This window comes from Tamandua tetradactyla, chromosome 3, assembly GCF_023851605.1.
Source record: "Tamandua tetradactyla isolate mTamTet1 chromosome 3, mTamTet1.pri, whole genome shotgun sequence".
In the NCBI taxonomy this organism is placed as follows: domain Eukaryota; kingdom Metazoa; phylum Chordata; class Mammalia; order Pilosa; family Myrmecophagidae; genus Tamandua; species Tamandua tetradactyla.
The window spans coordinates 8,923,516-8,949,563 of record NC_135329.1 but is presented as its reverse complement, the minus strand read 5'-3'; the positions used below and the strand labels follow the sequence as shown (position 1 = coordinate 8,949,563).

Genomic DNA, 26,048 nt, shown 5'->3' with positions numbered 1-26,048 from the left:
TATAACTTTCACAGTGGTGTTTGCTGTAATCTCTTATTGTTTATTTGTACCTAAATAATATGATCTTTCTAGTGACATTCAATTAGTGTAAGTCAGCACACAAATATCTCACTTTGTCTGATTGGAAGGTTTTGCTAATAACCTCTTAATCTCTACCATTTTTTATTTATTCCCAGAATTCTATCATTGTTGATTTTGTAAACCAGGGATTCTCAATAGTCATGTTAGATTGGTATAACCTGAGACACTTTTTCTAAAAGTACAAGGATATGTACATCCTTGTATTATAGTAATTATATATATGTTAATAACCCCACTTATCCCTTTCCCTTAAACCTATTGTGATAGTGACTTTCTGTTAATATGGGAACATGACTGATTCCTTAGTGCATTGGGTTAAAAAAAATGTTTGATTACCATTTACTCTAACAAAATTAATCATTAAAACAGTTAATACCAAGCAAAGTGCTATTATATTCAGGCAGACCCAAAGGCGCTATCATTCTTCAAGGAGAATGATGGGTAAAGTTGGAATCATCAAAAGCCATTCCTCCCCTCCCTCTCCCAACAAAGAAGAGTCACAATGCCAAACAACTTGTAAAACACTGTTTTGAACTTACTCCTAAAGAGATAAACATAACTAATAAACCAGACACATAACAGAGGCCAGAGCCTTCAATTTTTATCTTAGTTTTGCCTTCTAAGATGGTGGGCAGCATGCCATGGCTCCTTGAGAAGGTCATTTAACTTCGCTCCTCTTTGCTAGGTAGCAGGAGAATAAATAATAATGTGAAAAAATATATATGAAAAGGACTATTTTTAATATTATACTTCATACCATTTCCCATGATTTTTTCAGTAGGAACAGAGTGCCATTATTTTTGGACATTTACCTATATCCTAGAGAAACTGTAGAGTTCTTCCTACTTCCCAAGTGCATTTGATGTACAGTGCATCCTGTAGGAGAGAAGGAAGGGGCTGGTAACTGTACACTGAACCACAAATAGTGTCTCCTCATCCAACAGTTGGTTTTGGGGGATTCCAACGCAGCTCCTTGGTCTCAAGGAATTGTTTTTTCACCTTGGCAGAACAATTTACTTATTATCAGTAAAGGAAATTGTGCATGGTAATTAAAAGCTTCTATGGTAAAGAATTTTGACCAGAGACTGCTACCTGACATTTGCAGTGCACAAAGGTTTGTGATAGGTTTGATCAAGTCTTCAGATCGCTTGGCTTAGGGACTAGAGTCTCTGAACAAGAACTGGTGGTCAGTAGTCTTGGGAGAACACAAGGAATGGGTGAGTACTGCAACTCTTCTTGCTGTTGGAGTCAAAAGAACTGATTTTACACTTCATGGAAGAAATTTCCAGGCTAACTAATTCGAAAAATGAAAGCTGAAGCAGAAGAATAAGGAATCTTTCTAATTTCTCTAAAATAATTTTCATTGACCTTAAAACCTCTCATTGACAGAAGGTTCTAGTTTCTGGCTAGAAAGCATAGCCAATTAAACCAGCAATGTTACCCACATTAGGGTCTGAATAACAAATAGGATTAACCCTTCTAGGGAGGTAGAATGTGATGGAGAAATAGGATTCTTGCACAAAAGAACCTATTGTATCCCTTGGCAAATAACCAAAATAAGCCACTTTAGGACTTGTTTCTTAGGCTGTGATAATGTTATGGATTATGTTGGCTTTATTTTTCTGTTTCCATACAGAGCTCCATTTTTCTTGTTGTTTATTTAAAAGATAAGGATAATTCCCTTATTCCCTTATTTCCAGGTACATACTGTCAAAGTACAAATATTATAGCTCAGCCCTGACCTTGGGGTCAGAAATTCCATATCAATATCAGATATATAAAGCTGACCTACTACATAAGAACTCTTATTTTCTTCCACATGTCACATTATCTGATATACCACCTAAGTGGGTCTTTAAATGTTTAGAGAGTTGGCACTCTTCCTAATTCACACCAAGGTGGGATTACAGTTTTAGAATGTACATAATAAAAGAAAATAAAGAGACATTGAAAGGGAATACTTGATAGTATGGAGTCTTTTCCAACTTTACGTTATGTTGGGCCTTCCCTGGCCAGGATTCCCCACTTTTGCTCAGCTGATTTTAAGTATACTTTTTGTCAGCCTTCCATTTGTCATGATGCTTTAGTTTTCCTTTGGTCTTTTAAAATTCAGCACCTATGTCCAAAAGTCATGGTTTTTTTTTTTTCAAAACATTTGGGTTGAAATCTCTGTCTCAGGTTTTGTGGGTGCCCCGACTTATCACAGTCCTTGTTTTAAAAAAGAAGTGCCTCCTCTGATGGCCTTGGAACCGTGGAGATGTGATGCTAAAGAGAAATGGCACACATGGCTCCATCATCTCTGTAAACACACTTTTGTCTCAAAAGACCACCACTATCTATAACCCAAGCCTCTACCATTCTTTTAAAAAAAGCCCCCCCCCCACTTCTTCTTTTTAAGAGTGGAGGCACAAGAAGGGATGTTTAATAGATACCTGTTGGATTTTTATCTCCTTGGCAGTGTCCTGGACAGTCCTAGCCGACTAGATGAGGAACATCGGCTTATTGCTCGCTATGCTGCCCGGCTGGCTGCAGAAGCAGGAAACATGGTGAGTAAAGACAGGATTCTAGTGGAGTAGCATTGTACTTCAGTATACAAAGGGTAGGGGAATGGTATGCACAAAACTCAGGAGAATCGGTACCACTGTGATGAAAGGAGGGAATTAGGTTTATGGAGGGAATTGCAAGAATCTTTAGTTTTATCTATTATGTTCTGTTTCTTTTAAAAGTGAAACAAGAAGAGATAATCAACAAAGCTAGAATTTGGTTCTTTAAAAGTATTAATAATATTGATAAATCCCTTTTAAGACTGATCAAGAATAAGAGAAAAAACACTAATACCAATATAAGGAATGAAAGTGGGGCATCACTACAGATCCTACAGACATTATAAGGATGATAAGGAAATATTATGAACAGATTTTTGCTAATACATTTGACATTATAGATGAAATAGACAAATTCTTTGAAAGACACAGATTACCAAAATTGACACAAGGACAAATAGAAAATCTAAATAGTCCCTGTTCTAGTTTGCTAACTGCTGGAATGTGATATATCAGAAACAGAACAGCTTTTAAAAGGGGGAATTTATTAAGTTGCAAGTTTACAGTTCTAAGCCTGTGAAAATGTCCAAATTAAAGTCAGGCTTTAGAAATATCCAATCTAAGGCATTGAGGGAAAGATGCCTTGGTTCGAGAAAGCCAATGACGTTCAGGGTTTCTCTTATAGCTAGAAAGGCACATGGCAAACATGGCGACATCTGCTAGCTTCCACTCCAGGCTTCTTGTTTCATGAAACTCTCCCACGGGCATTTTCATTCTTTATCTCCAAAGGTCTCTGACTGTGTGAGCCCTCTTGGTTCTCGTGACTCTGAAGCTTTTTCAAAATGTTTCCTCTTTTAAAGGATTCCAGTAAACGAATCAAGACCCACCTGAAATGGGTGGAGTCACACCTCCCTCTAATCAAAGGTTAATATCCGCAACTGGACACATCACATCTCTGTGGAGATAATCTAATCAAGTTTCTAACCTATGGCACTGAATAGGGATTAAAATAAATGGCTGCCTTCACCAGATGGATCAGCATTAAAACATGGCTTTTCTAGGGTACATAATCTTTTCAAACCAACACAGTCCCTTATGTGTTAAAGAAATTGAATTCATAATTGACTTTCACAAAGAAGACAACAAGCCCAGATGGCTTAACCACTGAATGCTACAAAGACTTAAGGAAGAAATAATATCAGTCCTACACAAATTCTCATAAAATAGAGGAAGATAGAATACTTTTCAATTCATTTTATAAGACCACTGTAGCCTGATACCAAAACCAGACAAGAACATTACAAAAAAAGATTTACTGGCCATTTTCTATCATGAACAAAGATGCAAAGACAAAATAACAAATTGAATACAGCAAAAGTAAAAAGGATAATGCTGCATGATTAAGGGAGAGCTATGCTAGCAATGCAAAACTATTTAATATATATAAATTAACCAATGTAATTCTCCATATTAACAGATTAAAGAAGAAAATTATAAGGTCATTTCAATACACACAGAAAAATAATGCATTTGACAAAATGCATTTGTGATAAAAATTCTCAACAATCTAGAAGTAGAAGGAAGCTTCTGAAACCTAATGAAGAGAGCCTACAAAAAGCTAATATCACATCTAATAGGTAAATATTGGAACTTTTCCCCCTAATATTGGGAATAAGACAAAGTTGTCTTGTAACCACCTCTATTCAAAATTGTATTGGTATCTTAGAGCAGCTAGAAGTAAAAACCTAAAATTGTAGAATTATAACCCATATCCAACTCTGAAATTGGTTTTACAACTAATTGTTGCAGTGTGCTTTGAAATTTATTGCTTTTTTTTGTATACATCTTATTTTTCACAAGAAAGAAACAAAAGTTGATTGTGATGATAAAAAAATGTATTGAATGTCTAGTCAATGCTACATGACAAGAAAAAAAGAACATAAATATTGGAAAGGAAAATGTGAATTTGTCTTTATTTGCAGATGATGTATTGTGTATAGAAAGTCTTGAGGAATTTACAGAACACTACCAGAACAGATAGGTGAATTTAGCAGTTTCACAAGATACAAAGTCAGTATATGAAAATAATATTTCTGTATACTAGCAATGAACAATTAGAAAATAAAATTTAAGAAAAATATTTACTATACTGTTAAAAAACATCAAATACTTATTGGGCAGTGCAGTAGTGGCTCAGTAGCATGAATTCTCGCCTGCCAAACTGGAGGCCCAGGTTCAATTCCTGGAGCCTGTCCATGCAAAAAAAGATCAAATATTTATGGATAAATTTAATGAAAAATGTCCAAGACTAGAAACTACAAAACTTTGCTAAGAGAAATTAAAGAAAATCTAAATAAATGGAGAGGTATACCATATTCATAGATTGAAAGAGTCAATATTGTTAAGATGATAAATGTTCCCAAGGTGATCTGTAGATTCAATACCAATCAAAATCCCAACAGGCTTTTTTGTGGAAACTGGTGAACCAAACCTAAAGACATAGAATATCTAAAACGGTTTTCGAAGAGAAGAACAAATTTGGAGGAGTTAACCCCACCTAACTTCCAAGACTTACTTTAAAACTACAGTAATTAAGACAGTGAGATATTGGCAAAAGAGCAGACAAGTAAACAAAGGTAGCCAAGTAGAGTATCCTTAAAATAGACCCATGGATATGACATTAGATGACTTTCAGTATGAGCACCACAGCAATTCAATCAGAAAAGGGAATCCTTTCAACAAATGCTCCTGGAACAACTGAGTATCCATATGGAAGAAAAAATAACCTTGACTCTTCATACCATTCACAGAAATCAGTTTGTTATGCATCATAAACTTAAACATATTTGCTAAAACCACAACACTACATGATAAAAGCATAGATTATCTCATGATCTTGAAGTAAACAAAGATTCTTAGAGAAGATACAGAAATCATAAACCACTTAAATTCATAAATTGTACTTTATAAAAAACAAAATCTGCTCATAAAAATTATTAGGAAATTAACTGGCAAGCTACAGCCTGGAAGAAAATATTCACACATGTCTTACAAAAAACTTTATCTGGACTACATAAAGAATTCCTGTAACTCAGTAATAAAATTATTGACCCAGTTTTTAAAAACAGACAAAAGGTTTGAACAGACGCTTCCCAAAAGAAGATATACAAATAGCCAGTAAGTGCATGGAAGAAGTACTTGGTGTCAGTCATCAAGAAAGTGCCAATTAAAACTACAATAAGATACTACTACACAGTAACTAGAATGACTAAAATGAAAGAAAAAAAAAAGACAACCCAAATATTAGGCAGAACGTGGAGCAATCAGAAGTTTCATACATTGCTGATGGCTTGTGAAATGATTTATCAGTTTCTTATAGAGGTAAACGTACATTTGTCCTCTCACTCAGAAATTCTCCTTCTAAGTATTTATCCAATAGAAATGAAAACGTGTGTCAAAAAACTTCATTCAAGAATGTTCATAGCAGTTCTATTCTGGCAGCAGCCTAGATACTTATCAAGACTGGAGTGGGTAAACAAAGTGTATTATATTCATACAGTGCAATACTTCCCACCAAAAGAAAAGAATGAACTACTTTCATGTAGTTCATGAATATTCTTGAATAGGACATTCAAGAATGTCCTATGAACTACAGTGGTTGAATCTCAAAAACATTGTGATGATTGAAAGAAGCCAGACACAAAAAAGCACATACTGTTTAATTCCATTTATGTGAAATTTGAAGATAGGCAAAACGAACTTATGCCATTGGAAATCTGTTGATGGAAATATTGAACAGAGACGAGGAAACTCTGAATTGATAGAAATTTTAACAGGGAGGTGGAATACATAAGTGTATATGTTTTTCAAAACTAAGTGAAAGGTACACTTAAGATCCAAGCATTTCACTCTATGTAAATTACATCTTAATTAAAAGGAAAAGTAGCTAAGAATAGTGAAGGTGTAAGGGTTTGGTTGACATAGTATGTGGTTATCCAGGGATTTACGTTACATTTCTTTTACTTTTGAAGTAATTCATAATAAAACATTTCCTCATTTCCTTCTCTGTTTTTAGTCCTTTACTTCATCAGAGGGCTATGAACATGTTCATGCCTACCACTAACTCTGCACAAAGAAATTCAGTTTATACATTCAGCAAATATGTGTTCTGTTTCTGTGTTGTGCCAAATTGGATACTATGGTAAACAAATGATTCTTGCCTAATGGAACTAACAGTCTAGTGGAAGAGACAAATATTAAACAAATCACACTGCTAAACACATAACTACAAATTATGATAAGTGCAATGGAGGAAAAATACAGGAAGCTTAACAGTGTATAGCAGGTGCCTGATCTATACGGAGCATAAGTTCCTCAATAGTTACCTTGAGGAAGTATTACCTGAATTGGGATTTAAAAATAAATGGAAGAGGCTTCTATCTTTTGGGAACTGAAAAGGAACTGGAAACCAAAGCAGCTCAAGTGCTACAGTTCCTGCAGCTGCTGTTAATTGGGTTTTAATTGTCATAAGGTACAGAGGGCATGTACAAAGTATAGAGTTGAAAATGAGGCTCTCCCATTAAGCTAGCTCCCTAGGTGAAGGTACGGTATAGAGAAGACCATCTACCAGCCCAGAGATAAGATAAGGAAGCTTATGGATCTCCTCCTTCTGTTGGAACAGTATAGGGGTGAAAGAAGACTTCCCTGAGAATTTATAACCTCAGGCTTGTCCACACTTTTGTTGGGTGCATTTACACTACTTCATCCTCTGAGAAGCACCAAGTTGGGATTTTAACATAAAAGTAACCTAAAGGCATCTAGAAGAAGTACAATATAAACATCCTCAAATAAGGCCCAGTAGTAATCCCACAGAAAAAGTCCAACTAAACATTATGAGACATGAGGATCCATTAGTCTGAAGAAGAATCAGCAGGAGCAAAATTAGACCCTCAATGACTTTCAAATATTAGAATTATTGGCTATAAAATGACTCTGTTTAAAATTTTGAAAGACTTAAAAGGAGTTAAAATCATGAGCAAAGACTATCTAAAAAGACCAGAATTTAAAGCAAATAAAATTTATACATTTGAAATACAACAAGTTATTGAAATTAAAACCTAGAGGATGAACTCGGCGGGGGAACTCAGTGACCTCCCCCACATGAGACATGATTTCCAGGGGTGTAACTCTCCCTGGCAATGTGGGACAGGACTCCTAGCATGAGCTGGGATCTGGTGTCATTGAATTGAGAAAGCCTTCTTGACCAAAAGGGGGAATGTTTGTTAAGATTTTTCAATAAAAATATTTTAAGAATAAACTAATGGATGTTTAGTGTCAGAGCATACACATCTGAAGAGAGAATTAGAACTAGAAAATACATGTAAGAAAATTCTCCAAAATGCAACACAGAGAAATGGAAAATTTTATATAGGCTTACAGAAATGGAAGCTGGACTAAGAAACCAACATTCATCTAATTGAAATTCCAAAGAAAAGAAAAACAGAATTAGGGTTAGAAAATATTTAAAGAATTAATGGCTGAGACATTTCCATAATTGATTAAAGATATGAATCCTTAGATTGAAACATCACCATGAGTCCTATAATGGATAAATACAAATAATTCCACACCTAGACATATAACAGTGACACTGCAGAATACAAAGACACGATTCTCAAAAGACAACCAGAGAAGATATCATATTACCTATGAAGGACTATTAGATTTCTCAAACACAACAGCGGTGGAAGATAAAAGAAAACTGAATAGTATATTTAATGTACTGAAACTAACTAGGTAAACTGTTGACAGTAAAGAATATATATATATATCCTTTATATATCATATATATATTTCCCAAAAGATTGAGAAATGTTACAGTAAGAGTCATACTAAAAGAATACTAAATACCTGTACTTTGTTTAATCATTACTGTGTATCAGTCATTATGCTAAGTATTTTGCATATAATAGCTACTTATTCTTCAAAAAACAATCTTATGAAAAAACTAAGCCTCAGAATCATAAAGAAACTACCCGGGGTTACATAGTTTGTGAGCAGTGAAGTTAGGACTAACTACTGAGAGTTAACTACTAAAGGTTGGAGTTCAGAAGGAAATCAAACCTAGAAACAAACAGTGAGATGATAGGAGGAATGATCTGAAGCCAAAACAACAGAATAGAGGAGGACTCTGGGAAGATAGCAGAATAGGAAGCTCTAGGAATCAGTCCCTCTACAAAAACAACTATTGAACTGGCAGAAACTGTCTGAATCAATTATTTTGGAACTCTAGAATCTAGTGGAACACTGTACAGCATCCAGGGAAGAGCAGGAGGAAGAGGCTGGTAAATTGCATTATATACCATTGAATTTCACCCTCCATGCGATGGCTTTCATCTTCCTTCACTCGACCATGTGGCAGGCAGCAATAGGAACTACAGTCCAGGCTCCTGGGGCAACCTGCCAGTGCCAACATGACCAATAAGAACCTAGTCTTCCAAAATCCAGGGGTCAGATTATTGATCGGCTACTTCAGATGTCTGTGGGCCAGCTCTGAGGGAGGCCATTGTTTCAACTCCACTCATGGAAGAGTGACAAAGGATTCTTAAAGAGGCAGTAATTAATTTTTTTTCCTCCTTATTACTTTCCATTCCCCGTTTGGGAGCAAAATTTGTTTGGAAAAGTCACAAATTGATGATCCCAGCCCTTAACAACACCAAAACAAAACAAAACCAACCCTTGCGATCCCAAAGGAGTGGGAGAACTAGATTTTCAGAGTTACAGTAATACAATATTCAAGATGTCTCATTCTCAACAGCAACAAAAAATTATAAAATGCAGAAAGAAACATGAAAGTTTGGCCTCGTCGCAGGAAAAAAACTGAATTTTCCAGAAACCATCCCTGAGGGAACACATACATTGGAACTATTACTCAAAGACTTTAAGTTGACCATCTTAAGTATGTTAAATGAGCTGAAGAAATCTATATACAAAGAAATAGAAGAAATTAGGAAAGTATCCAAACAAAACAAAGAAATAGAAATTATTAAAGGAAAAACTGAAATTGTGGAGCTGCAAAAAAAGCAGTAATTGAAATAAAAAAAATTCAGTGGAAGGATTCAACAGCAGATTTGGATGGGCAACAGAAAAGATCAGTGAACCTGAAGATAAGATTATAGAAATTATCAGTGCGAGGAGCAAAATGAAAAATTAATGAAGACAAGTGAACAGAGCCTGAAGGACCTGTGGGACACCATCAAGCATACCAACATATAACAATTGGAGGCCCAGAAGGACAAGAGAGAGAAAAGGGGACAGAAAAAGTATTTGAAGAAATAATGGCCCAAAACTTCCCAAATCTGATTAAAGATATGCATATGTACATCCAGGAGGCTCCATGAATTCCAAACAGGATAGAATCTAAGAGTTCTACACCAAAACACTTAACAGTGAAATTGTCCGAATCCAAAGACAGAGATTTTGAAAGTAGCAAGAGAGAATGGACTTGGCACAAACAAGGGAACCCCAATAAGATTAACTGCAGATTTCTCATCAAAAAGCATGGAATTTGCCCTTTGGGGTACTCTGTCAAAAACAAACAAACAAACAAACAAAAAACATGGAAGTCTGAAGACAGTAGGATGACATATTTAAAGTCCTTAGAGAAATCAACTCTCAACAGAGAATCTTTGGGGGGGCACAAACAGCATTTAATTATTTAATGAGCTAGTGAATTTCTTCACAATTATATAATATGAACATAAGTAACATGATAGTATGAGAGCTAAGAAGAATTTCTTTTTTCTTTTCCAATATATTTATTTTTTAATTTTAACATTTGTTCCCCCTATTATTTATTTATTTTTAATCCATATGTTTTATTCATCTGTCCATACCATAGATAAAAGGAGCATCAGACACAAGGTTTTCACAATCACACAGTCACATTGCAAAAGCTGTATCATTATATAGTCATCTTCAGGAAACATGGTGTTCTGGTTTGCTAGCTGCCGGAATGTGATATACCAGAAATGGAATGGCTTTTAAAAAGGGGGAATTTAATAAGTTGCAAGTTAACAGTTTTTAAGCTGTGGAAATGTCACAATTAAAGCAAGTCTATAGAAATGTCCAGTCTAAGGCATCCAGGGAAAGATAGCTTGATTCAAGAAGGCCGATGAAGTTCAGGGTTCCTCTCTCATCTGGAAAGGCACATGTCAAACACAGTGTCATCTGCTAGCTTCCTCTCTGGCTCTCTGGGAGGCGTTTTCCTTCTTCGTCTCCAAAGTCACTGGCTGGTGGACTCTCTGTTTCATGGGTCTACAGCGTTCTCTGTTGTGGCTTTCTCTTGGCTCTGTTGTTCTTCTCTGCTCTCTCTGTATCTCCTACATTCTCCAAAATGTTTCCTCTTTTATAGGATTCCAGTAAACTAATCAAGACCCACCCAAATGGGTAGAGACACATCTCCACCTAATCCAGTTTAACAGCCATTCTTGATTGAGTCACGTCTCCAGGTAGATGATCTAATTACAGTTTCAAATGGCTGCCTTTACAAAATGGGATTAGGATTAAAACATGGCTTTTCTAAGGTACATACATCCTTTCAAACTGGCGCTTTCCACCCTCTGGACCCTAAAAAAAGACAAGTTTTTCCCATAATCAAAATATATTAATTCCATCACAATATCAGAAATCCTTAAATCATTTCAGTAGCAATACAAATGAAATACAAATTAGAAACAGTACAAACTCTTATCAAAGGTAGTTACAGGGATGGTCTGTTCTAAGGCAAAATTCTCTGGCTCTGAACCTGTGAAACTCAAAACAAGTTATTTGTTGCCAACATACAAAGGAGGAACAGTCATAGGATACATATACCCATTTCCATAGGGAGGAAGGAACACAGAGGTCACTGGACCCATACAGTTTTGAAAACCTGGGCAAAGTTCATTTGATTTCAGAGTCTGAGAGTCATTTATTTTGGAGGCTTTAGAAAGCCGCAGTCCCACCCTTCCCAAGGGCCTATGCAAAGGCCTTCCTCCCTCCAAACACAACCTTGGGAGACACTGGGGAAACTACCTTTTTCTTGGCCCCACCCTCTCCAAGGATCAGGGCTGCACCCAGACTCTCTTCCATTCCAGGGCACACGTTCAACCTCACCATGTGGTGGCAGCCAGACTCTCCCCAAACCCCAAGGAATGTGCTTAACCCTCTCCAAAGCCTCAAATAGTTTGATTCTTCCACTGGAATGAGGTGGAAGGCCCACCCTCTGCCTTCAGGGAAAACTCACCCTCTCCATGTGCTTGGGTGCATCCACTCTCCTGGCCCGAGGCTTCTTGACTTCAGACCCCAGCCTCCATGGTTTTGCCTCTGAAGTTATTTTTCCTCCAGTGCGTCCCTTCTCTGTTCTCCTCAGTCCTGACTGGCAGTGATTCTTTTTATTATCCTCCAATACTCTCATTGGCTTTCTATGCAGTAGCCTCTGATTATGCCCATCAGACATAAGGAATTTCCTCAAGTCCTTCCTGGATAGCTCCATGTCTAGTCCTGGCTTTCTCTGAAATGGCTGGCTGGTTCCACATTTGTCCAAATCCTCACAAGGGGCACCACTCTCTGGGGTCTCCCATCCTGGAAGCACAGAATTTCCCAGAACATTAATTTCTGGTTTCTTTGTACTCAAGAGTTCAGTTCTCAGCTGATCTCTTTCCTGTCACATTTCACTATAAGGTGTGAGGAGGAATCAGGCTGCACTTCCCATATTTAATTAGGAAATCTCTTCTGCTAAAAATCTAAGTTCATGGCTTTTAACATTTGCCTTCCAGCCAAAGCCATTAGTCAACTTTGCCAGATTACTGCTATTTTAAGACAAGTGTCACCTTCCTTCCAGTTTGAAATAACACGTGCCTCATTTCTGACTAAGGCCTTATCAGAAGTATCTTTAGAGTCCACATTCCTACCAACAGTTTCTTCAAAGCATTCCAGGCCTTCCCTATCAAGCTCCTCATAACTCCTCCAAAATCTTCCCATTATCCATTCAAAAAGCCATTCCATCATGTTTGTATTTGCAAACTGCCGCAGCACCCCACTCCTGGTACCAAAATCTGTTCTAGTTTGCTAGCTGCCAGAATATCATATACCAGAAATGGAATGGCTTTTTAAAAGGGGGGAATTTAATAAGTTGCAAGTTGACATAGGCTGTGGAAATGTCACAATTAGAGCAAGTCTATAGAAATATCCAATCTAAGGCATCCAGAAAAGGATACTTTGATTCAAGAAGGCCAGTGAAGTTCAGGGTTTCTCTTCTCATCTGGAAAGCACATGATGACCATGGCATCATCTGCTAGCTTCCTCTCTGGCTCCCTGGGAAGCATTCTCCTTCTTCATCTCCAAAAGTTGCTGACTGGTGGACTCTCTGCTTCATGGTTCTGCAGCATTCTCTGTTATAGCTTTCTCGTGACTCTGTTGTTCTTCTCTGCTCTCTCCGAATCTCCTGCATTCTCCAAAATGCTTCCTTTTTATAGGATTCCAGTAAACTAATCAAGATCCAACCAAATGGGTGGAGACATATCCCCACTTAATCCAGTTTAGCAACTATTATGGATTGAGTCACATCTCCAGGGAGTTGATCTAATTAAAATTTTAAACATGCAGTGCTGAATAGGGATTAGAAGAAATAGCTGCCTTTACAAAATGGGATTAGGATTAAAACGTGGCTTTTCTAGGGTACTTAAATCCTTTCAAACCAGCACACATGGGAATAGAGAATTTGTATACTACTGAATTAGATTAGTACTAGTTGAATTATGTTGCTGTTAGTTTAAGATGTTCATTGTATTTAAAAAAGCAACCACTAAGTAAATAAACTACAAAATATAGAGAAAATGATACACTGTAGGGAAAAAAATATCTTAATATAAAAAGTGGCAGTAATGAAATAATTGAAAAACAAAATAAAAAAGTGTACAAACTTAAGACATACAGAAAGCAAACAGTGAAATGGCGAAGTAAATTCTTTCTTCTCAGTTATTACCTTAAATGTCAATAGATTAAACCCCTTATTAAAAGACAGAGATTAGCAGACTAGATAAAAAAGCATGAGCCATACATATGCTGTTGACAGGGCACCTAAAGTGAGTGTACAAAGACATAAAGAGATTGAAAGTAAAAGGGTAGAAAAAGATATTCCATGTAAACGTTAATTAAAAAAAAAAGCTGGAGAAGCTAGATTCTCAGACAAAACAGTTTTAAAAGTTTACAAGAGACAAAGTAGGATGTTGCATATTGATAAAAAGGTTCAATCCAGCAAGGAAATATGATGATTGTAAACATATATGCACACTACAGCAGAGCCACAAAATATATGAAGCAAAAATTGATAGAATTTGAGATAAGCCAAGATGGTGGCTTAGTGAGGTGCAGGATTTAGTTCGTCCTCCAGAACAGCTAGTAAATAGCAAGGAACAGTACAGAACAACTGCTGGGTCCACATCAGTGACCAGACACACAGCATACCCCAGTCTTGACAGGCTGGACTGGCTGCAATCCCACCCAGAACTGTGAGGTCCTTAAACTGTGGGAGCCAGTGCCCCTCACCCACTGGCTGTTTCCCAGAGGGGAAAGGATAGAGACTTCACTAGCACTAAGGGGCTGAATGACCAAGCTCCAACTGTGGAATTAATTAACAAATTCTGACTACTAAAAATAGGCCCTCAGCTCAGCTGAACCTTGAGTAAAAGTTGAGGTTGCTCGGTTTTGCCCCAGCAGAGAGGGGGCAAGGCTGAAGGAAAAAGAAAATAAAACAGGTTTTTTGGATAGGGCAGCACAAAATACTTGAAAGTGTCCAGACCCTGAAGGAAAGGAGGGGTCACATAGGACCTGGAGATACACAAAGCACCCTTCCAACTTAAGCTCTTGATTGGCAAACCCGAGGAACGGGGGTTGTGTTCTGAAAAGAATTTTTTCTTTCATTTCTTTTTTGTGGCTGTGTTTCTATGGTTTAACTGCTCTTTGAATACAGTTTCAGGGCTTCTCAGGCTCCAACTGTCCCAGGCATGGGCAGAATTAAGCTTGTTCGAGTTTGTCTGGAGGCTGTGCCTTTCCCAGGAGAGAGGTGGGGCCCAGCTCAGGTGGAATCCCTCCTTCAAGGAATTCAGACCCCAGGGTCTGGAAAACTGAAGCGATTAACGCCAGCCTACTACCTTTCCTCTGTCTCAATCATGTCCCAAGCAGGGAGAGTCTCTGAAGTTAAAGGTACCAGTCACCTTATGCTAGTGGGACCCACAGGCAGACAAGCACCACATACTGGGCAGGATAGAAAAAACACAGAGTCCTTAGGTTTCATAGGAAGGTCTTTCAACCTGCAGGGTCTCACCTTCAGGGAAAACTGATACAGGTGACTCTTTCCTCCTGAAAGGAGGGCAGTTTGGTCTGGGAAAATCTCACTGAGGTCTGTAATACCTAAGTAGACCCTCCTAAGTGGGGGGGAAAGGCACCATTCAGGCAGGGCAAGAAACAAGAAAACAAGAACTGAAAAATTCTGATCTGTTAAGCAAAACCTAAGCTAGAGGTTTAGAATAAGCTGGACTGAAGGTCAAAGAACAGATAGACAATGAAGTCATCCAGCAAGAAAATCCTAGGTAAAAAAAGTGAAAAAATCTCCAGAATAAACTAATGAATGAAATTAAATGTTTAGATGCCAGCAAAAAAATAATGAATCATACTACAAAAATTGAAGATATGGCCCAGTTAAAGGAACAAGCCAACAATTCAAATGAGATACAGTATTTGAAACAATTACCTCATAATTCATAAAAGCAATTCATCTAAAATCCGAGAAGCAAAAGAAAATATAGGGAAAAGAATGGAAAAATATGAGCAGGGACGCAGGGAATTGAATGACAACATGAAGCACATGAATATATGTGTTTTGGGTGTCCCAGAAGGAGAAGAAAAGGGAAAAAGAGGAGAAAAACTAATGGGGAAGATTATCACTGAAAATTTCCTAACTCTTATGAAAGACTTAAAATTGCAGATCCAAGAAGTGCAGCATACCCCAAACAGAATAGATGCAAATAGACATACTACAAGACACTTACTAATCAGAATGTCAGACATCAAAGAGAAAAAGAGAGACTCTTGAAAGCAGCAAGAGAAAAGCAATCCATCACATACAAGGGAAGCCCAATAAGACTATATGTAGATTTCTCAGCAGAAACCATGGAGGCAAGAAGGCAGTGGGATGATATATTTAAGATACTTAAAGAGAAAAACTGCCAACCAAGAATTCTGTATCCAGCAAAATTGTCCATCAAAAATGAAGGAGAAACTAAAACATTTTCGGGCAAAAAAATCACTGAGAGAATTTGTGACCAAGAGACTGGCTCTGCGAGAAATACTAAAAGGGGCACTACAGACAGATAGAAAAAAACAGGAGAGAGAAATGTGGAGAAGAGTGTAAAAATGAAGACTATCAGTAAAGGTAAAAAGAAGAAGAATTAGATATGAAATGTAAAATCCAAAAGGCAAAATGGTAGAAGAAAGTACTGTCCTTACAGTAATAACACTAAATGTTAATGGATTAAACTCCCCAATCAAAAGACATAGACTGGCAGAATGGATTGAAAAACAGGACCTGTCTATATGCCGCCTACAGGAGATGCATCTTACACTCAAGAATAAACATAGATTGAAAGTGAAAGGTTGGGAAAAGATATTTCATGCAAACAACAATCAGAAAACAATAGGAGTAGCTATACTAATATCCAACAAACTAGACTTCAAAGGTAAAACAATTAAAAGAGACAAAGAAAGCGAGTATATATTAATAAAAGGAACAATTGAACAAGAAGACATAACAATCATAAATATTTATGCACTGAGCCAGAGTGCTCCAAAATACATGAGGCAAACATTGAAAAGAGAAATAGACACATCTACCATAATAGTTGGAGACTTCAATTCCCCACTTTCATCAATGGACAGACATCTAGACAGAGGATCAATAACAAAACAGAGAATTTGAATAATACAATAAATGAGCTAGACTTAACAGACATTTATAGAACATTATACCCTACAACAGCAGGATACACCTTTTTCTCAAGTGCTCATGGATCATTCTGAAGGATAGACCATATGCTGGGTCACAAACCCAGTCTCAAAAAATTTTAAAAGATTGAAATCATACAAAACACTTTCTCAGATCATAACGGAATGAAGTTGGAAATCAATAATAGACAGAGGGCCAGAAAATTCACAAATATATGGAGGCTCAACAACACACTCAAAACAAACAGTGGGTCAAGGAAGAAATTACAAGAGAAATCAGTAAATATCTTGAGGCAAATGAAAATGAAAACACAACATGTCAAAATTTATGGAATGCAGCAAAGGTAGTGCTAAGAGGGAAATTTATTGCCCTAAATGCCTATATCAAAAAAGAAGAAAGAGCAAAAATCGAGGAATTAACAGTCCATTTGGAAGAACTAGAGAAAGAACAGCAAACTAACCCCAAAGCAAGCAAAAGGAAACAAATAACGAAAATTAGAGCAGAAATAAATGACATTGAGAACATGAAAACAATTGAGAAAATCAACAAAACCAGAAGTTGGTTCTGTGAGAAAATCAATAAGATTGATGGACCCTTAGCCAGGTTGACAAAGAGAAGAAGAGAGATGCTGCAAATAAATAAAATCAGAAATGGAACAGGATACATAACCACTGACCTAGCAGAAATAAAGGAGGTAATGAGAGAATGTTATGAACAACTTTATGCTAATAAACTGGACAATGTAGATGAAATAGACAACTTCCTAGAAAGGCATAAATAACCAACATTGACTCGAGCAGAAACAGGCGACTGCAACAAACCAATCACAAGAAATTGAATTAGCCATTAAGAAGTTCCCAAAAAAGAAAAGCCCAGAACCAAATGGCTTCACATGTGAATTCTACCAAACATTCAAGAAAGAATTAGTACCAATCCTGCTCAAACTCTTCAGAAAAATTGAAGAGGAGGGAAAGCTACCTAATTCATTCCACAAAGCCAACATCACCCTCATACCAAAGCCAGACAAAGATATTACAAGAAAAGAAAATTACAGACCAGTCTCTCTAATAAATATAGATGCAAAAATCCTCAACAAAATTCTCACAAATCAAAGCCCCCTTGAGGGAATGGTGAGAAAGGGGAAAAACTCAACTTCCCCAAGTGGAGAATTCTTGATAATCTTCTCACAAACAGTGGGGACAACCAAAACAATAGGCGGAGCCCTCAGTCTGGGGGCTTGTTCATATGAAATTTAACCCCGCAAAGGATAGGGTAAGCCTACTTAGTGTTAGGCCTAAGAGTCACTCCCAGAGAACCTCTTTTGTTGCTCAGATGTGGCCTCTTTCTCAGCCAACACAAGAAAATTCACTGCCATTCCCCTCTCTACATGGGACCTGACTTCCAGGAGTGTGGACCTTCCTGGCAATGTTGGACAGAAATCCTAGAATGAGTTGGGACTCAGCACCAAGGTATTGAGAAAACCTTCTCAACCAAAAGGGGGAAGAGAGAAATGAGACAAAATAAAATGTCAATGGCTGAGAGGTCCCAAACAGAGTCGAGAGGCTATCCTGGAGGTTATTCTTACGTGTTATATAGACATCACCTTTTTAGTCAAGGTGTAATGGAGAGGCTGGAGGGAACTGCCTTAAAATGCAGAGCTCTGTTCCAGTAGCCATGTTTCTTGAAAATGATTGTATAATGATATAGCTTTTGCAATGTGACTGTGTGATTGTGAAAACCTTGTGCCTGATGCTCCTTTTATCTACCTTTACAACAGATGAGTAAAACATGCAGATTAAAAATAAATAATAAGGGGAACAAATGTTAAAATAAATTTAGTAGATTGAAATGCTAGTGATCAATGAAAGGGAGAGGTAAGAGGTATGGTATGTATGAATTTTTTTATGTTTTCTTTTTATTTCTTTTTCTGAATTGATGCAAATGTTCTAAGAAATGATCATGATAATGTATATACAACTATGTGATGATATTGTGAATTATTGATTATATATCAAGAATGTAATGATCATATGGTAAGAATGTTTGTGTTTGTATGTGGTTATGTTGAATTAAAAAATGCATTCTTAAAAAAAACTACAAACTGTAAACCACTGTAGTATTAAACCAATGGTTGCAATAGGTAATAAAAAACAGAAAAACAAATGTAATATCAATTTCTCATACAAGCAAAGTATATTCTATTGAAGTCACAGTATTAGATAAATATATTAAACAATAGTGAAGCTTGGGGAAAAAAAACTCTTACAAATGGAATCCAGCACCACTTTAAAAGAATTATACATCATGACCAAGTAGAATTCATTCCAGGTATGCAATGATGGTTCAACATAAGAAAATCAATTAATGTAATACACCATTATCAACTAATCAAAGCAGAAAAATCACATGATCATCTCGATGCAGAAAAGGCATTTGACAAAATTCAACATCCTTTCTTGTTGAAAACACTTCAAAGGATAGGAATAGAAGGGAACTTCCTCAGCATGATAAAAGGAACGTATGAAAAAGCCACAGCTAACATCATCCTCAAAGGGGAAAAACTGAAAACTTTCCCCCTAAGATCAGGAAGAAGACAAGGATGTCCACTATCGGTAGTCAACATTATGTTGGAAGTTCTAGCCAGAGCAATTAGACAAGAAAAAGAAATACAAGGCATCAGAATTGGAAAGGAAGAAATAAAACTCTCACTGTGTGCAGATGATATGATACTATATGTCAAAAACCCAAAAAATTCACAGCAAAACTATTAGAGCTAATAAATGAGTATAGCAACGTGGCAGGTTATAAGATCAACACTCAAAGATCTTTAGTGTTTCAATACACTAGTAATGAACAATCTGAGGGGGGAGTCAAGAAAAAGATTCCATTTACAATTGCAACCAAAAGAATAAAATATTTAGGAGTAAATTTAAGGATACAAAGGAAACTACAAGAAATTGCTAAAAGAAATCACAGAAGGCCTAAATAAATGGAAGGGCATACCATGTTCATGGATTGGAAGATTAAATATAGTTAAGATGTCGATTATGCCTAAATTGATTTATAGATTCAATGCAATACCAATCAAAATCCCAACAACTTACTTTTCAGAAATAGGAAAACCAGTAAAACAAATTTATCTGGAAGGGCAGGGTGCCCCAAATAGCTAAAAATATCCTGAAGAAGAAAAATGAAGTCAGAGGTCTCTCACTACCTGACTTTAAGGCATATTATGAAACTACAGTGGTCAAAGCAGCATGCTACTGGCATAAGGATAGTGTTCTAGTTTGCTAGCTGCCAGAATGCAATATACCAGAAATGGAATGGCTTTTTAAAAGGGGAATTTAATGAGTTGCTAGTTTACAGTTCTAAGGCTGCGAAAATGTCCCAGTTAAAGCATGTCTATAGGAATGTCCAATCAAAGGCATCCAGGGAGAGATAACTTGGTTCAAAAAGGCCGGTGAAGTTCAGGGTTTCTCTCTCAAGTGAGAAGGCACATGGTGAACACAGTCAGGGCTTCTCTCTCAGCTGGAAGGGCACATGGCAAATGCGGCATCATCTGCTAGCTTTCTCTCCTGGCTTCCAGTTTCATGAAGCTCTCCGGGAGGCGTTTTCCTTCTTCAAAGGTCGCTGGCTGGTGAACTCTGCTTCATAGTGTTGCGCTCTCTGAATCTCTCATTGTCCAAAATATTTCCTCTTTTATAGGACTCCAATAAACTAATCAAGACCCACCCAAATGGGTGGAGATATGTCATCCCCTAATCCAGTTTAACAACCACTCTTGACCAAATCACATCATCCAGGGAGATGATCTGATTACAGTTTCAAACATACAGTATTCAATAGGGATTATTCTACCTTTATGAAATGAGAGTTATGTTAAAACTGGCTTTTCTTAGGGGGCATACTTCCTTTCAGACCAGCACAGCTAGATATACCGACCAATGTCATCAATTAGAGTGTTCAGATATAGATCTTCTCATCTATGGACAATTGATCTTTGATAAGGCAATCAAGCCAGCTCACCTGGGACAAAACAGTCTCTTCAATAAATGGTGCCTAGAGAACTGGATATCCGCATTCAAAAGAATGGAGGAGGATCCATATCTCACACCCTATATAAAAATTAATTCAAAATGGATCAAAGACCTAAACATTAGATCTAAGACCATAAAACTTTTAGAAGAAAATGCAGGGAAATATCTTATAAATCTTTTAGTAGGAGGTGGTTTCCTAAATCTTAAAGCCAAAGCATGAGCATTGAAGAAAGAAAGAAAGAAATGAAACACCTCAAAATTAAACACTTTTGTTCATCACAGAACTTTGTCAAGAAAGAAAAAAGACAGCCTATACAATGGGAGACAATATTTGGAAGCAATATATCAGATAAGGGTCTAGTATCCAGAATATATAAAGAGATTGTTCAGCTCAACAACAAAAAGACAAACAACCCAATTACAAAATGGGGAAAAGACATGAGCAGACACTTCTCAGAAAAGGAAATACAGATGGCCAAAAGGCACATGAAAAGATGCTCAACTTCTATAGCTGTTAGGGAAATGCAAATCAAAACCACAATGAGATATCACCTCACACCCACCAGAATGGCCATTATCAATAAAACAGTAAATGACATGTGCTGGAGAGGATGTGGAGAAAGGGGCACAGTTATCCACTGTTGGTGGGAATGTCAAATGGTACAACAGCTGTGGCAGATGGCAGTTCCTCAGGAGGCTGAGTATAGAATTGCCATGTGATCTGGCAACGCCATTGCTAGGTATCTATTCAGAGGACATGAGGTCAAGAACACAAACGGACATTTGCACACCAGTGTTTATAGCAGCATTATTTATAGTTGCCAAGAGATGGAAACAGCCAAAATGTCTGTCAACTGATGAGTGGCTAGACAAGCTGTGGTATATACATGCGATGGAATATTATGCAGCTGTAAGACAGAATAAAAACATGCAGTATGTAACAACATGGATGGACTTTGAGCACATTATGCTGAGTGAGGTTGGCCAGAAACAAAGGACAAATACCATATGGTCTCATTGATATGAACTAACATTAGTGAATGAACTTGGAGAATTTCAGTTAAGAACAGAGACCATCTGTTCTTTCTACCCTAGATAGAAATAGAGTAGATATTGGGTCATTGGAGCTGAAGGGATACAGATTGTACAACAGAACTGATTGTAAAAATTCAGAAATGGATAGCACAATATTACCTAACTATAATACAATAATGTTAGTACACTGAATGAAGCTGAATGTGAGAATGATAGAGGGAGGAGGGCTGGGGGCCCAAATGAAATCAGAAGGAAAGGTAGACAATAAAGACTGAGATGGTATAATCTAGGAATGCCTTGAGTGTACAATGATAGTGACTGAATGTATAAATTTAAAAATGCATGAAGAAAAAAATTGATAGGATTGAAGGGAAGAATAAATAGTTGTCCAGTGATAGTTGGAGACTTCAGTAATTCAGTAATTGATAGAATAAGCAGAGGATCAGTAAGGACATAGAGACTTGACCAACACTATTAACCAGCTAGACCTGTTGGATATATATATAGAATATTTCACCCAACAACAGCAGAATACACATGCTTCTCAAATATGCATGGAATATTTTCCAGAGTAGACCATATGTGAGGTCACAAATCAAATCTTAATGCATTTTAAAATATTAAAACCATACAAAGTATCTTCTTGGACCACAAAGGAATCCAGCTAAAACTCAATTACAGAAGAAAAACTAGAAAATTTACAAATATATGGAAATCAAACACCACACTGTTGAACAACCATTTGTATCAAAGAAGAAATCGCAAGGAATTAGAAAATATCTTGAGATGATCGCAAGGAATTAGAAAATATCTTGAGATGAATTAAAACAAAAACACAACATACCAAAATGTATGGAAGGCAGTAAAGACAGTGCTCAGAGGGAAATTGATAGTTTTAAATGCCTACATTAAAAACGAAGACCACAAATCAATAACCTAAATTCACACCTAAAGAAACCTGAATAAGAAGAGCAAACTAATCCCAAAGTTAGTAGAAGGAAGAATGTAGTAAAGAATTAGAACAGAGAAATGTTTATTTGAAAAGATCAATAAAATCAACAAACCTTTAGCCAGATTGACAAAAAAAAAAAAAAAAAGGAGTACAAAATAACTAAAATCAGAAATGAGAGTAGGGACATTACTACCGACCTTATGGAAATAAAAAGGATATGCCAACAAATTAGAAAACCTAGAAGAAATGGACAAATTTATAGAAGCACATAAAATACCTAATCTGGCAAAGAAGAAATAGAAAATTCTGACAGACTTATAACAAGTAAACAGATTGAATTAGTAATCAAAAACCTCTCAACAGAACAAGCATTTCAGCTACTTATCAAAAGGACTCTTAGTGGCAGGGCCTCTCTGCTTGGGGTTGTAAAAGTAACCCAACCCTCAAGCAGCACTAATTTTTCTCTCCTCTCCTGAGCAATTGGTCTCCCCTGGAGACTGGCCACAATGGTTTCTCTTCCCTTGCTCTTTTGGACCCCTTTATGCTGTGTAATTTGAAAAGCAATCATTAGCTAAAAGTTTGTATTGTGCCTGAGCCTGTGTTCCATGATACACCGTATAGCAACTCACTCCTCTGTAAGTACAAAGACTTTGGAACCAGAGTACTTGAGTTCAAAGCCCAGCTCTACCCCATAGTAGCTAGGGGGCCTAGGTTAGTCTCCCTTCTCTTCAGTATTCTCTTGTCTAAAATGGATAAATATAAAACCCACCCCATTGGTTGTTGTTGAATTAAGCAAATACAACTCCACACAAATAAACACATACATGTGCACACAAACATGTGCACACACATATACACAAATCATTTAGAATGATGCCCAGGATGCTATATCTCACTTAAATTCCATCTCTCCCCATTGCAACTCAATTGCCACACCCATCAGAGTGCTCTGAAAACCCAGATTTGATCTTATTGCTCCCCTAGCTTAAATCCCTCAATGGCTTCTCCTGTCCTCAGGATCTTTAAACACAGGATACAGGGACCTTCACAACCTGATTCCTACCTATGTCTCCACTTCATATACTGGAAAAATCTGTTGTGGCCACAATCAACTTAGTTCTCAAAAAAAGCCATCCTCTCATTTCTGGGCTTTTACCCATTTCCTCTGTTCTCTTCATTCAAATCCTTCACTAGCCTCCCATCTCAGCAGGGTGAACACAAAACCTTAAGATGGACCTGCCAGCCCCAGTGGTCTGGACTCTGCTCCCTCTCAGACTTCCTGGATGGCCATCATCCGCTTAATTGCTCCACGCCAGCCACGATGGCCTTCCCAACATTCCTAACAGAACCTTGCCCCATTCTTGCACATATTATTCCCTGTATCTAGCACTACCCCCCAGATAACATAACTTGTTCCTCACCTCCTTCAGAGAATTCTGCTCATATTCATCATCACATTATTCAAAACAACAACCCGAAGTTCTATTCAGTCCTCTGCTATCCCTATCCCTCTTTCATGCAGTTTCTTTGCTCACAGCACTTAATTTATCTTTATCTGTCTCCCCTTTGCTAGAATGTAAGCTCCATGAGAACAAAACTTTTGTCTGGTTGGTATGCTGCCATATTCCCAGCATACAATGCTTAACACACAATTAAAAATAAAAATTCTGAATGAAAAAAAAACCTCCCAAAGAAAGAAAAGTCCAGGACCAGATTGTTTCACTGCTGAATTCCACAAAACATTTAAAGATATAACATCAATTTTTCTCAAACTCTTTCAAAAACTAGAAGAGGAGAAATTACTTTCTAACTTATTCTAGGAGGCTAGCATTACTCTGATACCAAAATCAGATAAAGACATCTTAAGAAAAGAACATTTCCCTATATCCCTTATGACTATAGATATAAAAATCCTTAACAAAATACTAGCAAGCCAAATCCAACAGCATATTAAAAGGATCATACAAAACAATCAAGTAGGATTTATTCTAGGAATACAAGGTTGTTTCAACATAACATCAATCAGTGTAATATACCACATTAATAGAAGAAAGAGGAAAACCCCATGATTATCATAAATGATGCAGAAGAGGCATTGGTAATCCAGCACCTCTTCTTAATAAAAACACTGAGAAAACTAGGAACAGAACGAAACTTTGTCAACATAGTAAGGAGTATATATGAATAACTCAAAACAACCCCTACTCAGTGGTGAAAGATTGAAAGCTTTTCCTCTAAGATCAGGGACAAGGCAAGGATGAGCATTGTCATCCCTGTTATTCAACATTGTACTAGAAGTTTTAGCTGGAGCAATTAGGTAAGAAAAAGAAATAAAAGGCATCTAAACTGGGAAAGGAAGAAGTGAAACTTCCCCTATTTGCAGATGACATGATCTTATATACAGAAAATCCTGAAAAACCCAAAATAAAGCTACTAGAACTAATAAACAAAATCAGCAAAGTGGCAGAGTACAAGATCAACACCCAAAAAATCAGTAGTATTTCTATACACTAATAATAAAAAAACCAAAGAAGAAGCCAAGAAAAACTCCATTTACAATAGCAATTAAAAGAATCAAATATCTAGGACTAAATCTAGCCATGGGTAAAGGAATTATGTACAGAAAACTACAAAACGTTGCCAAAAGAAATCATAGAAGACCTAAATAAATGGAAAGACATTCTGTTTCTGTAGATTGGAAGACTGAATATTGTTGTGATCTTAATTCTACCCAAAGTGATTTACAGATACAATGCAAGCCCAGTCAAAATTCGGACAGCCTTCTTTGCAGAAATGGAAAAGCCAATCATCAAATTTATATGGAAGGGTAAAGTGCCCTGTTCTGGTTTGCTAGCTGCCAGAATGCAATATACCAGAAACGGAATGGCTTTTAAAAGGGGTGATTTAATGAGTTGCTAGTTTACAGTTCTAAGGCCGAGAAAATGTCCCCATTACAACAAGTCTATAGTAATGTCCAATCAAAGGCATCCAGGGAAAGATACCTTGGTTCAAGAAGGCCGATGAAGTTCAGGGTTTCTCTCTCATCTGGAAAGGCACATGGTGAACACGGTCAGGGCTCCTCTCTCAGCTGGAAGGGCACATGGCAAATACAGCATCATCAGCTAGCTTTCTCTCCTGGCTTCCTATTTCATGAAGCTCCCCGGGAGGCACTTTCCTTCTTCAACTCCAAAGGTTGCTGGCTCGTGGACTCTGCATCGTGGTGCTGCAGCATTCTCTGCTCTCTCTGAGTCTCTCATTCTCCTCTTTTATAGGACTTCAGAAACTAATCAAGACCCACTCAAATTGGTGGAGACATGTCATCCCCTAATCCAGTTTAATAACCACTCTTGACTAAA

The 26,048-nt window shown here is 37.1% G+C and overlaps 1 protein-coding gene and 1 long non-coding RNA gene across 10 annotated transcripts in view; one reads left to right on the top strand and one right to left on the bottom strand.

The window, feature by feature from the left end:
* DTNB (dystrobrevin beta) overlaps positions 1–26,048 on the top strand; it is a 445,692-nt gene that overhangs the window by 338,449 nt on the left and 81,195 nt on the right. For all 9 annotated transcript variants that reach the window (XM_077152324.1, XM_077152325.1, XM_077152323.1 and 6 more), the window contains one exon: positions 2,540–2,627. In XM_077152324.1, the coding sequence (XP_077008439.1) occupies positions 2,540–2,627 (88 nt within the window). The remainder of the gene's footprint in view (positions 1–2,539; positions 2,628–26,048) is intronic.
* Positions 1–26,048, bottom strand: part of LOC143676964 (uncharacterized) — a 58,143-nt gene that overhangs the window by 11,741 nt on the left and 20,354 nt on the right. The gene's annotated exons all lie outside the window — the stretch shown is intronic.